The following is a 14,489-nucleotide window of genomic DNA, read 5'->3' on the forward strand; positions in this document are numbered from 1 at the left end:
TCTACTAAATTCATTAGTCAAAAAGGCAACAGTGGAAGTGCAGGCCAGTCTGGGACGCTATGTTTATATTTTTGTTGAGGTAATGGAAATGCTCTTGGCAAGGACAATATTCCTATGTTTATGCAAAGACAATATTTCTTCCTACAATAGCGGATAGGCATGTCTAAGGGGCACATTTACTAACCCACGAATCCGAATTGGAAAAATTCCGATTGGAAAACGAACATTTTGCGACTTTTTCGTATTTTTTGCGATTTTTTCGGCGCCTTTACGACCTTTCGGAAATTGTCGCGAGTTTTTCGTTACCAATACGATTTGCGCGAAAAAACGCGAGTTTTTCGTAGCCATTACGATGCGCTTGTATCTTGTCGCGACTTTTTCGTATTGAGCGCTCGTAAGCGGCGGGCGAAACTTTCAGACTTAGCATGATTTTGGAAGCCTCCCATAGGACTCAATGGCACCCTGCAGCTCCAACCTGGCCCAAGAAAAGTCTCCCATAGGGCTCAATGGCACTCTGCAGCTCCAACCCGGCCCAAGGAAAGTCTCCCATAGGGCTCAATGGCACCCTGCAGCTCCAACCCGGCCCAAGGAAAGTCTCCCATAGGGCTCAATGGCACTCTGCAGCTCCAACCCGGCCCAAGGAAAGTCTCCCATAGGGCTCAATGGCACTCTGCAGCTCCAACCTGGCCCAAGGAAAGTCTCCCATAGGGCTCAATGGCACTCTGCAGCTCCAACCTGGCCCAAGCAAAGTCTCCCATAGGGCTCAATGGCACTCTGCAGCTCCAACCCGGCCCAAGGAAAGTCTCCCATAGGGCTCAATGGCACTCTGCAGCTCCAACCTGGCCCAAGCAAAGTCTCCCATAGGGCTCAATGGCACTCTGCAGCTCCAACCCGGCCCAAGGAAAGTCTCCCATAGGGCTCAATGGCACTCTGCAGCTCCAACCCGGCCCAAGGAAAGTCTCCCATAGGGCTCAATGGCACTCTGCAGCTCCAACCCGACCCAAGGAAAGTCTCCCATAGGGCTCAATGGCACTCTGCAGCTCCGACCCGGCCCAAGGAAAGTCTCCCATAGGACTCAATGGCACTCTGCAGCTCCGACCCGGCCCAAGGAAAGTCTCCCATAGGGCTCAATGGCACTCTGCAGCTTCAACCCGGCCCAAGGAAAGTCTCCCATAGGGCTCAATGGCACTCTGCAGCTCCAACCCGGCCCAAGGAAAGTCTCCCATAGGGCTCAATGGCACTCTGCAGCTCCAACCCGGCCCAAGGAAAGTCTCCCATAGGGCTCAATGGCACTCTGCAGCTCCAACCTGGCCCAAGGAAAGCCTCCCATAGGGCTCAATGGCACTCTGCAGCTCCAACCCGGCCCAAGGAAAGTCTCCCATAGGGCTCAATGGCACTCTGCAGCTCCAACCTGGCCCAAGGAAAGCCTCCCATAGGGCTCAATGGCACTCTGCAGCTCCAACATGGCCCAAGGAAAGCCTCCCATAGGGCTCAATGGCACTCTGCAGCTCCAACCCGGCCCAAGGAAAGCCTCCCATAGGACTCAATGGCACCCTGCAGCTCCAACCTGGCCCAAGAAAAGTCACCATACTGAAGCTTGAATGAATCCGAATCTTTCGTACTCGGCGCGAAGACTACGGAAAAGTCGCCAGATTTTGCGCAACATTAGGAATGGCAACGAAAAAGTCGCGACAATTTTCCGAAAAATCGCCAAATACCGATCATTACGAAAAAGCGCAATCGGACGCATTCGGCCCGTTCGTGAGTAAGTAAATGTGCCCCTAAGAGTTGGCAATTCATGTTGTTTAATGTTTTATAATGCTACACCTTACCTCCAGTAAAGTAGATGGGACCCAATAAATGGGAGGTTTATGGAGACATTTATATTGAAAGAAAACAGGTTATTATAATAACTTAATTATAGTGGCTACAAAACGCTGAGAACATGGCTCCCCAGGCGGCTCTTCAGCATTAGGAATGGCAGGAGGTAGCAGCTAATTTGATGTTTTCTCTGTACATTTCTTTAACAAAAAGAACAGTTCTTCCTTTAATTGCATCCTCGTGTTGTTTGTCTGTGTTATAATTGTTGATTCCAGCAGCTTGTTAGTGACAGTGTGGGAATGAGATGGTCAACAAAGACTAACAAGAATGCCAAATAAGCAAAATCTAAGTTTGGCTGAATCCGAGATGGCTTTCAGCTTTACAGTGTAATAGGCACCTCCTCAGGGTGTTTATGTATAGCTATATATATAGCTGTGCAATGTTATCAGTTATTGACATGCAGTGTGCTGGGTGCAGTGCCCGAGGCTACGCTACATATATCTGCATCTATCATTTAAACCTGTAACTGACAGTAGGTGTATACCATATACCATTATAACCACATTGCACAGGTTCAATCAGAAAATGCTGCTGGAACATGTCACGGACAAACTGCTGATATACATACATGGTGGAGATGCCTTCATCTTATATTGCACTGTTATGTGTCCTAAACTGTATTTGTGTTCCTTTACTACCCGTCTACCCTTTAGGAACATGAAGATATATCATTCCATGCCTTGCTACAGTTCAGAATTAATTAGGCTTGTAAAACCCCAGGCAACTACTGTATCTGTAGTCTATGGATGAATAAATGATGTTACAGACTTTTCATTAAATACAGCTCACCCACAAAATTGTGCAATGTACACTTATTGCATTGATTCTAAAGTCATTCAGAGAATAATTCTCATCTATCTGAATGGCAAGATGACAATGTATGTTTATGTGCACTAGATATTCAACTTCAAAGGGTGGACCCAATCAAAGATGAAGCCAAACAATATCTACTGTATGTTGCAGATCTTGTAGCCCATATTAACATTATGTATTACATAGTTACTCCTCTTCCAATAAGACAAGAATGCAGTGAGCCACAACATGCTCTTACCTGGTAGCCCAGGGGCACCTGAAACTTTGCTCCTAGTACATGTTCTCCAGAGGGTCCCTTGGTGGCTCCCTGGCCCTACAGGCACCTTCTGCGGCATTTTACTTGATGTCATTTCATTTCTGAATCCAGGAAGAGCTTCAGAAATTGTTGTTGAAAGGCAGTAAATTGTGGTTTCACTGAAGCTCAAAGAATTTACCCTGATCTCAAACCTAAAAAGGACAGATGTGATTCCTTTTTCACTAAAACATGTGTTTCCCTGTAAAGGTCCAACACATGCAATTTAGGGAATATTTTCCTGAATTACTGTGAGGCACAGGCTATGGTTTATGTTTGGTCTCTGCCATCAAGTGTTGTTTGAAACCTAATTTTAGACAGTTTGTGGTATATTTAAATCTATTACAAGGTAGTTTTTCTCCAAGGAGTACAGCATTATTCAATATCTCTTTAAGAAAGAAGTACAAGTCACTCTTGAGAGGTATTGGCCGGCCATTATTTCTTGCCATGATAATTATCCGTAGTGGTTATAAAAGAAACTCAATTGATTTTGCAGTTGTAAACAACATTAACGCTATACTATAAAGTTTATGGAATGTAAGGAGTACTGCCCTTTGCTTTAAGTAATGCACTTGATATTTCTTTGATTTTTAAGGTGTGATGCCCATAAATAAGCAATGAATTGTGGGATTTAATAGCTATTGAAATGTGCATTATGTATAACAGTAGATTGCGCTATCATTTCTTAATTGCTCCCCCCTCCCATATTAACCCCTTTATTTGATCCAAAATATTACAATAGTGTATAAATGAAGAGAGGTTGACAGGTTGAGCAATCAGGTTTTATTCAGGGTTTTACACAGTTTTAGGGTTATTGGTAATGTTATTATTATATCCGTAACCCTGTTTCCCTTTTCATTTAACCATCTAAGTTCTGTGATCCAGAATTTATGTCCCTGGCTTTAAAGTACCTTAGTGCCAGTTGTTAAAAACCTAAAATAACGTTTTAGTATTTTGCAATACATGCTTTTAAGTTGGTCTATATTTTTTTGTTTTTATGTTTTTAACTTTTTTGTTCTCCAGCCTCCTGTTTTGTATTTAAATTTCTGGCTGATAAGTTCACTGACCCTGGAGCCAAGCATGAATAAGAAAGAACCTGAATAGAATTATAAGCAAAGGGAGCAATAATAATGAATATCTAGCCACTGAAACAATCAGCTTCCTGCTGGGGTCACTGAGCATAGCAACCAGGCCACATTTCCAGTTTAAAAAGTAAAGAAATAAAGGGGAAAATTGTATTAGACCAATTTATGTAGATAACTTCCACCCGCAACATTCTAAAATGTAGTCATCATGCAACCTTTGGTTAAATGGTCAGTGACCACTATGTCTTGCTAGTATCTAAAAAATAAATAAATAATAATAATAAAAGGACCAAATAATAAATAAATAGAACATTCACATAAATAAGCAAAGAATTTAACCAGGTCTGTTTCCAAATAAAGTTACAGGTATAGGACCTGTTATCCAGAATGCTTGGGACCAAGGGTATTCTGGTACTTCCGTCATTTGGATCTCCATACCTTAAGTCTACTAAAAAAAATCAATAAAACATTAATTAAACCCAACAGGATTGTTTTGCATCCAATAGTGATTATTTATATCATAGTTGGGGTTAATTAGTTTTATTAATTGTACTGTTTTATTATTACAGAGAAAAAGGAAATCAGTTTTACAAATCTGAATTATTTGATTAAAATGGAGTCTATGGGAGATGGGCTTTCCGTAATTTGGAGCTTTCTGGATAATGGGTTTCTGGATAAGGGATCCCATACCTGTACTGACCTGACCCTTACAAAGCCGAATGGGGTTGTAGCATACTAGGACCCTATCAGTCAACACAAACATATAATTGCTTTACAGTCCATGATAATTAAGCTATAAATCAATTGGATAAATACAATATTAATAAATATATAAATAAATAACTATACTCACTGAGGTTATATAGATGATTACAAACAGTAGAGTTTATGAAAATAAAATTACACAGTGGCTGTTCAACCTACTATATATATATATTAATTCATAAATATTTACAAAAAATAATAAAAGGTCCTAAAATTGATTCGTTTGCACACATACAGTGTGTGAATGGAGATGTAGATATAGCTAACAATGTATTATATAAAGCCAGAATAATTGAAAACCATCATGCAGGAGGATACAGCATCTATTGGTATTAGATTATTATGTGAAATGTTTGGGACCCGGGGGATCTTGCACAGAATGTTTCTGTAATGGGAATCCCCATTCCTAAGTCTTCTGAATATCATTAAAAGATTAAATAAACCCAACAGGATTGTTATGCCACCAATATGAATTCATGCAATTTATTTACCATCAAGTACAAGGTACTTTTTTATTATAGAGAAAAAGGAAATTTAAAAAATGTAATTTGTTTAAAATGGACTGTATGGACGGTGGCCTTCCAGTAGATCTTTGTGGATAACAGGTAGATGTGGGATCCCCTAGCTGTAATGTAAATGGATCAAATGCCAAATAAGTCCTTTTCTCAAATGTGTTGGCAACTTTATCTGTTAGTAATGGAGCAATTATCAACAGAGGAGATCAAGGAGCACCCAAAGGGACCCAACTTGGTGGGTGCACAGACGGAATCACAGTTAATGATTTATATATGTTTTATTCATCCAGTTTATAGATTAAATATCTTGGGTCCAAAACCAATTATATGTTGGAATATAAATGAAACAAGAATATTCCTTATCAAAAAGCAGAGTATCAGAGGGGCTAGTGCCCTGTGCTGTGGATATATACCCTCTAGTGGCACATGTAAAAATATAAGCAGTCACCTTGGATAACACAAGAGTTATTCTAATAGCGAGTAATTACCAGATCTTTTATATGCAATGGGATATGAGAACACAGCATTTTATTTAGAAAAACAGTGTCTCTTCACAGTGTGGTTTAATTATCATTTTACAATAAATGTACATGATAACTATGTTGTTTTCATTTTCTCTAGTTATACCAAGCTGAAACTGCAAGCGAATCCTGAAGGACGAATCCCTGTTAAAAAGTGAGTCGCACATCTCTTAATGTGAATGGAAGTATATTTGGGAATTAACTAAATCATCAGCATTTATTCATAATAAATGCTGATGCAGATCTTTTGGCGAACACCTTCTTTTTTGTCCTGTTAAAAGGATTACAGCCCTTTAGTACTGGAGATTTGTGCATTCAAAATGACGCACAATATACTGTATATTAGGGTTGCCACCTGTCCGATTTTGACCAGGACAGCCCGGTTTTCAGAAGGGCTACCTTGGTCAAAAACTCCTGCCCTGTTTCCCTAATTAGGAAAAGCAAGCAGGACTCAGTAACATTGGTTGATCGCTGCGGCATAGCCCCATGACGTCACGGCCCGCCTCCTCCCTGCTCTGCAATGTTACTGCCCCGCCTCCTCCCAGCTCCCCATGACGTCACCCCGCCCCCTGCCCGACTTTCTTAGCCAGCAGAGGTGGCAACCCTACTGTATATATATTCTATATATATAATATAGAAAATAAATGTCACACTATAGGGCTGATTATTGGTAATTGATTCAGCTTCACATTACATGGCAGCTCTGAAACCAGTGCAATTAGCATTAGAATGTTATAACCAGCCCTGTATCATCACCTTATTTAACAGGTGCACCTTATTTTTTGCTTGATCATTTGCGGCGACCCCTAAGCTCAGCTTCTCAACAGCTGCTCAGAGCACGTATTGCAGACACTTTACAAGATGGTGACCCCCCCATGACAAGTTTGCAGTACTGGATCATTGCTGCTATAGAGATGCTGAAACTTTAGGCTGGTATAATACGTCCAGTATATAAAATATGGTATCTCTCTTTTAATTTTTAGGGTTTACTTTTCCTTTAAACATAGAACAGTTGTCTGCTGGTTACAAATCAATTAATATTCCACGTTTAACTTCTTAATAGCAAAAATGTTTTTTTCACCATGAATATCTTTGACGTATATAAGATTTATCAACTTGTAACAATATATACAGAAGCATTAGCATGACCCAGTTTCATTTAGTTGAGCCAGAAAAACTTTAATGTATTTACTGATAAGGGTATTTAATTTAAATTCCCAATTGAAAGCAGGCGAATATGGAAAAAAAATCTATAACAAAACCCTTTTTTTCTACTTCCAAATCAAAGGCCTGGAAGTTATAGGTCTATAATTAAAAATGAGATGCAAGCTGGGAATCAGCAAGGGCAAAGTCAAGAATCAGGGGATAAAAGGAGAAATCATCAATCTATCCAAAGGCTTTGGGCGCATAGTAGGTCACAAGAATGAAATAACGATAGAGAGTTTTAGAAGAAGTATTCAGCTTGACAGGAACATAAATTTAAATAGAAATGAGACTCCAGATATTCTGAACTCTTGCAATAAGATTCCTTATGAGTTAAAATAGCATGTTACAATTCTGTACATATAGTAATATAGTCTTGATAAGGTCGTAATATTATTCAGTGAAGTTATTGGCAACAAGTTATTCTGTAGAAGCCTGTACCAATCCTGGATATATTCCATTTATTTTCCATTACCTTATTCCTGGCCATCAAGTCAAGCCAACACAGAAATCCCAGTAGCTCCACAATACATTTCCCCTAAAGATGATGAGTTCACAATGCAACTGGCACTAAATGGAGTAGTTTGCCAGGAGAAGCTAAGAGACTCCAGTGATATATTTGATCCACACCCACTTTTGTCACCATAAAAAAAATCCATTCCTTGGTCCAGGTTCTGGAGCCCCAGCAATTTGCTGCCTTTGTATCCTTCTTGTTACTTTCCGGCAGTATAAGGTTAGAATTAGTTGCCAAGCTCCAGTACCACTGGGTTGACTTTGCCTTTTTACTACTTGACTGTACCCCCTCAGCACCCTCTTTTTTTGAACAATTAATGGTCATTGGCAGTACATCGTCCCCTAATATGTTGCTTTTATTGACAAAAATACAGTATCTCTAGCCACATTCTCTCTAGGAAAGAATTATTGGTGTGATTTGACTTGCTTTAGGTAATATTGGTGGGACTTCCATTCCACTGCAGATGATACATCCTAACACGCTTGTTTAATCCATTTCATGCAGCATAAACCGCCTCTTCTCTGCGGATAGAAAAAGAGTGGAAACTGCACTGGAGGCTTGTAATCTTCCATCTGGCAGAGTAAGTGCAATGCTTTCATGCAATTTATTCCCTTGCCGATAGAGATAAAAGGTTAAAAAGAGTAATTGAAGTAAGATTGTGCTTTAAAAAAAGTATTGGCATTGTGCTGTGTAATGCAAAATATAAAACATCTTATGATTAAAGGTACAATATTCATATTTATTAGCCCCCCACCCCAGCATAAAAGGTTGCAGTTCTCCTATGCACTCACACCTCTTGGAAGCCTGTGCAAGGAGAAAGAGAGTAAAAATCCAACCCATCACCCCAGCTAAAGGTCCAATCCAGGGGCGGGCCGAGCCGACCGGGCGCCCTAGGCAACCTGGTCGGCTACCTCGCCCCTGCACCTACATCCCACACACCCCGCCCCCCAACCCCCGTGTGTTTTGATGCGCATGCGCTGTCTGAGCGCACGGAAGGGGGGGGTGCGCGGCGCAAAGTGGTGCAACGCACAACTGATCGCGTACTAGGGGTAGGCAGGAGAGGCTCCTGCCTGGCGCCCCCCAATCGTTGCGCCCTAGGCAGCTGCCCTTTTCTGCCTACCCCTAGTTCCGGCCCTGGTCCAATCACATCACTAAATACTACATACCTAGTACAGCTATGGGACATGTTATCCAGATTGCTCAGGACCTGGGGTTTTCTGGAAAAGGGGCTTTCCATAATTTGGATCTCCATACCATAAGTCTACTGAAAAATTGTTTAAACATTAATTAAACCCAATGGGATTGTTTTACCTACAATAAGGATCAATTATATCTTAGTTGGGATCAAGTACAACATACAGGTATTGGATCCCTTATCCAGAAACCTGTTATCCAGAAAGTTCCGAATTACAGAAAGACCATATCCCATAGACTCCATTATAAGTAAATAATTCTAATTTTTAAAAATGATTTCCTTTCTCTCTGTAATAATAAAACAGTATCTTGTACTTGATCCCAACTAAGATATAATTACCCCTTATTGGGGGCAGAACAGCCCTATTGGGTTTATTTAATGGTTAAATGATTCCCTTTTCTCTGTAATAATAAAACAGTACCTTGTACTTGATCCCAACTAAGATATAATTACCCCTTATTGGGGGCAGAACAGCCCTATTGGGTTTATTTAATGGTTAAATGATTCCCTTTTCTCTGTAATAATAAAACAGTACCTGTACTTGATCCCAACTAAGATATAATTACCCCTTATTGGGGGCAGAACAGCCCTATTGGGTTTATTTAATGGTTAAATGATTCCCTTTTCTCTGTAATAATAAAACAGTTCCTGTACTTGATCCCAACTAAGATATAATTACCCCTTATTGGGGGCAGAACAGCCCTATTGGGTTTATTTAATGGTTAAATGATTCCCTTTTCTCTGTAATAATAAAACAGTACCTGTACTTGATCCCAACTAAGATATAATTAATCCTTATTGGGGGCAGAACAGTCCTATTGGGTTAATTAATTATTTAAATGATTTTTAGCAGACTTAAATTGTGGAGATCCAAATTACGGAAAGACCCCTTATCCGAAAACCCCCAGGTCCCGAGCATTCTGGATTCTGGTCCCATACCTGTACAGTTTTATTACTACAGAGAAAAAAGAAATCATTTAAAAATTTTAATTGTTCGCTTATAATGAAGTCTATTGGAGATGGCCTTTCCATAATTCGAAACTTTCTGGATAACAGGTTTCCAGATAATACCTGTACCTGTACTACGATATATAGAGTATATTAAGTCACTGGCCTTCTGTGACCTGTACAACTCAACCTGAGACCTAAAAGGGCTAATTTTTTTAAAGTGCAATATTAAGTGCAATTGCCATGTTTATTTTTGCCATTGTTTTTTCCTGAATTCCAGCATCCCTGTACTCGTAATGCCCGATGCACTATAATCGCTTTGCACCTGATGCAACTGTGCACACATTTTTGCACAAATCGGACCAATTATGCGGAAGTCCATCTGGAGACATTTCTGCCATTGTGAGTGAAGTCTGCGCCAGTTCTTTAGGTGCAACTGTGCTGCATCTATAGATGCTGGGCACCAAGGGAACCCTGGAGCTGCCGCTTGGTCTGGAGGTGGAGGAGGCTCCAGGGTTCCTTTACGTCAGGGATCCCCAAACTTTTATACCCATGAGCCACATTCAAATGGAAAAATTGTTGGGGAGCAACACAAGCATGGAAAAAGTTCCTGGGGTGCCAATAAGAGCTATAATTGGCTATTTGATAGCTCCCTACTGACTGACGGTTCTGTTTGGCTTTACACTGGGTTTTATGCAATCAACACTTGTCTCCTAACCAGATAAAAAAATAAGCACCTACTTTGAGGCTACTGAGAGCAACATCCAAGGGGTTGGGGAGCAACATGTTGCTCACGAGCCACTGGTTGGGGATCACTGCTTTACCTCTGATTCAGAATTTAAGGCAGCACAGACTGAAAGGCGCTAAGCACAACTATACAGGCGTGCAAGGAGCACATTTTGACACAAGTACCTTGAATAAAAGGGGTTTATTTCACTGCAGGGAAAAGTGCTTGAGGTGCAACTGCACTTACAGACCTAAATTAGCCATAATGCCTTTGTATGGACACCAAGTGATGTCTCATAGCCTTATATTTCACAGTAAGATATACTATATACTATAAAGAGTCAATGTATTATAATTTCAGGGAAAGAATACATTGAAAAGTATGTATTTATGACGTAGATGACGATAAACCTGGTTCTGAGGTTATAAAACAAGAAGAAAGTAATGCTGTTGCCAAGATATTGATTAACTAAAGCAATAGAGCAATGCACAGCACATAATCCCATAGTGCCACTGTTACTTAGGAACAAGACTGTATTGAAAGAAACAAACTCACAGTAACTTAGAAACTGCATATTATGGCTGTAAAAATCCTTCTTTGAAGAAATTTAGAAAATATTATTTCTGACTGCTTTGCTCTGTGTACGGGCATGAGTTTGTTTTAATGTACTCCATTTTTTTGCAGTTAAGGCAGCGTGTTACCATGGAAATAGTTTTTTTCCCTCTCTATATGTACTGGATTTTGTACCTGTCATAAACAAGTACCTGGAAAATTCCTAACTTGATATTGTAATATCTATAGTTCTGGTGGTTCTTGGTGTCTAGAAAATGTTTGGCCAAATCCCCAAATGCAAGTTTTAGGAATGTGTCTCCTGTGTCTAAATTAATAAATGTAAAATCACTTTAACCTAAGAATGAAAAATCCAATTATAATGATTCAGCAGCTGCTTTAAGACCATGAGGTTCAAAATTGGGGGTGCATGGAATGCAGTATCTTTGAATATGGCTGAAATACTGAATCCTCCATAGAAGAATTGGGCAAATGATAAAATGAATCCAGAAAAATTTACATCTTCTGGAAAACAGTTAAAAGATTGCATTATGATTTAGGGTTTAGGGGGTGCAGCGGGGCTCCTTGGGGGGTGCGGGCCCCTGTACCCCACAGTCTGACCCGGACATTATGTCATATAAAATGATGAAAGACTGCAAATACCCTCACCTCCCTACCTATACCAAAGCATGGGGAAGGGACCTAGGAATAACTCCCATGGATGAAGAATGTTAGCAAATATTTCAAATACCTTTAAAATGGTATACAAATGGTTAAAAGGTGGTGTTGAACTCAAAATTGAGTGCAAAATTACAATGTTATTGGTCTCAGATATCAACCATATGGGGCCCATTCATTGAAGTAGGAATCCGAATCACGACATACGATTCTTTTCGTTTCAGTCTGAAAATTTTGGAACTTTTGTTGCACGAAAATACTATTTTGTCACACAAATTCTCACAAAGTACGAAAAAGTCGCAAAAAATACGCACAGTACGAAAACTTAGAAAAAATACGAATTTTTTTGCATTCAGAAACAATTGTACTTTGATAAATGTGCCCCTATGTGTTGAAATAATAGGCTGTTAAGTAAAATTAGACACCCCATCAGTAATCATTTATTATTACAAATATGAACCTATAGATAACACCAAAAGGGATCTCCTACTCCAATTGCTAATGGCTGCCCAAGCACTAATTCTGATGCATTGGAGCAGAGAGGTTCCACCCACAATAGACAGCTGGTACCAACTGGGGAATGAAATGTGTCTCATGAAGGATTTAACAACATCAGTTAATAACAAATACTTGGAATATGCAGCTATATGGTTACCATGAAAAGAACATATTGGGAGGAAATCTGAACCAACTGTTGCCCCATTAGAGTCTGCTGAAAGGTTTATAAGCAACTGATATATGGGAATATAAGCAAATAAGGTAATGGGTACTTGCTTATATTTATATGAATAATAATTGAAAGCCTAAGGGGGCATTTAATTATTTTATTATTTTTTTTCCCAGGATTTGTATTATTTTGCAGAAAAAATATGATTTTTTTGCCATTTATTATGTGTCAAACTGTGACAAATCCAAAAATAAGAATACGCCATCTAAAAGCTGTCAAGTTCATGTAGAAGCCAGTGGCAGCTGTCCTTATTATTGAATTGAAGCTTTCTTTGCTTTGTGCTTTTAGCGGTATTCGGGGGTCAGCTTTTTTTTGTTTGTGCTTTTTTTAAAAGGCTGTTTTAATAAATCACTTGGCATTTGTGGTTTTAGAGAAAATGATTTTATTTGTTGTTTCAAAAACTTTTAAAACCACAAAAATGAGAATGTTGTAACTCCCTGGGAGTCAATTGTCAGTAAAGTAGGTGTACCTGACTACTATGGACATTCTATATCATCTTAAAGTTCCTATTCTTTATATTTTACTTTTCCATTCTCCTACCTAGTCCTTCCTTCTTTCTGCTCTGAACGGAGCACTGTCACACCTGCTGAACCCCGGGGTTACTGCCTGAACCAGGGGTCCCCCAGTGGCCTGCATCAACTGCAGTTGCTCTGAAAGATGAAAGCCATGGATGATACCAACCAGACTTTCAGCACAATTGCATCCAATTTGCAATAAAATGTCAGCGTAATTGTGCTAATTTTAATGTATCGGCCAAAATTGTGTTAGGCGTGACCCCCCCTGGCCAAATATGCTTGAATTATGGGGGAGGATATTGCATTGTGGGTAAAAAACATGACAATTGTACTCAGAATAGCACTTTGCTTACTGCACTTGTGGTTGTAAATGACCTCTAGTCAATTTGGCCACAATATAAAAACAGCATTAAAAGTGATATTTGCCTCATTCTCATTACAGCTGTGTGTTCTTTATCGGTTGTTTTTCCCATTTTTGTTTCCCTAGAGCGACTCGATTCCTCAAGATGACTTTACTCCAGAGGTTTACAAAGTCTTCTTGAACAATATATGCCCGCGGCCTGAGATTGACAACATTTTTTCTGAGTTGTAAGATACCCTTTTATTTATTATATTATTTTTTTTAAATACCTAATAATATTATCAATATCATTAATAGTAATATGATTAATCAGCAGACATAGATTAGTTCAGCCATAAAACATTTATTTCAAAAGTTTTTATCCAAAATGAAACATTTGGGGCTCATTTAATAAGAACAAGCAAATTTGCCCAAATGTTACAGTAACCCATAGCAACCAAACAAGAATGTATTCATGTTATTCCTCAGTAAGACTTATCAAAGTGAATTCTCCTAGCGTTAATAATTTATTAACGCTAGGAGAATTCACTTTGATAAATGACTTTGCTCATTAAATAGATGTGTGTACCCTCACCTGTCCTCTGCACAGCGGAGTCCTGTCTCATCCATGCAGGTCAGAAAGCTGTTGTACCAAAGCAGCACATACATTTCCATTTATCCCACATTCGATTACAGTTTTAGGCTCCTTCAGCAAAAAAAAAACTGCAATAAATAAACTCAGTGGGGGAACAGGAGAAGTAGGGGTACATTTTTTGCACTTCACACAATTCCTGCTGAAAAGAATACACAGAGGTCTTTGTGGTCTATTTTAAAGCAAAGAGAGTTGTGGCCAACCCCACCATAAATACATTGTTGACTGCATTCTGTAGCACTGTATTCATGGGGGCAGAAGGGGAAAGTACATAAGCTTGCACAGCCCCATCCCCTAACTTGTGTGTCAATCATGCTCACGTGTTAGGGAGCGGCAGGTCAGTTGAGCTTTATGGCATGCTGAGCACCCAAGTATGTCCTATTGGGGCTGCTCCCTTTCTAATCATTTCAATGAGAGTACACCATTTGATATATACACCTCTAAATACCCATAGGAATGAATAGAAACTGGGGAATTTCACTGTGGTGAGCTCCCAATTGTACATTTTAATAAGTCTGTCCCACAATGACAACAGAAAATATGGCTGCGGTGTCTGCTGTATGGGAAGG

General features: G+C 39.6%; 1 protein-coding gene across 2 annotated transcripts in view; it reads left to right on the top strand.

Moving 5' to 3' along the window:
• The window catches only part of plcb1 (phospholipase C beta 1), a 352,974-nt gene that overhangs the window by 222,301 nt on the left and 116,184 nt on the right, over positions 1-14,489 (top strand). For both annotated transcript variants that reach the window (XM_031901827.1, NM_001079464.2), the window contains exons 6-8: positions 5,973-6,026; positions 8,094-8,169; positions 13,416-13,516. In XM_031901827.1, coding sequence (XP_031757687.1) covers positions 5,973-6,026; positions 8,094-8,169; positions 13,416-13,516 — 231 coding nt within the window. The remainder of the gene's footprint in view (positions 1-5,972; positions 6,027-8,093; positions 8,170-13,415; positions 13,517-14,489) is intronic.

This window comes from Xenopus tropicalis, chromosome 5 (assembly GCF_000004195.4).
Source record: "Xenopus tropicalis strain Nigerian chromosome 5, UCB_Xtro_10.0, whole genome shotgun sequence".
Taxonomy (NCBI): domain Eukaryota; kingdom Metazoa; phylum Chordata; class Amphibia; order Anura; family Pipidae; genus Xenopus; species Xenopus tropicalis.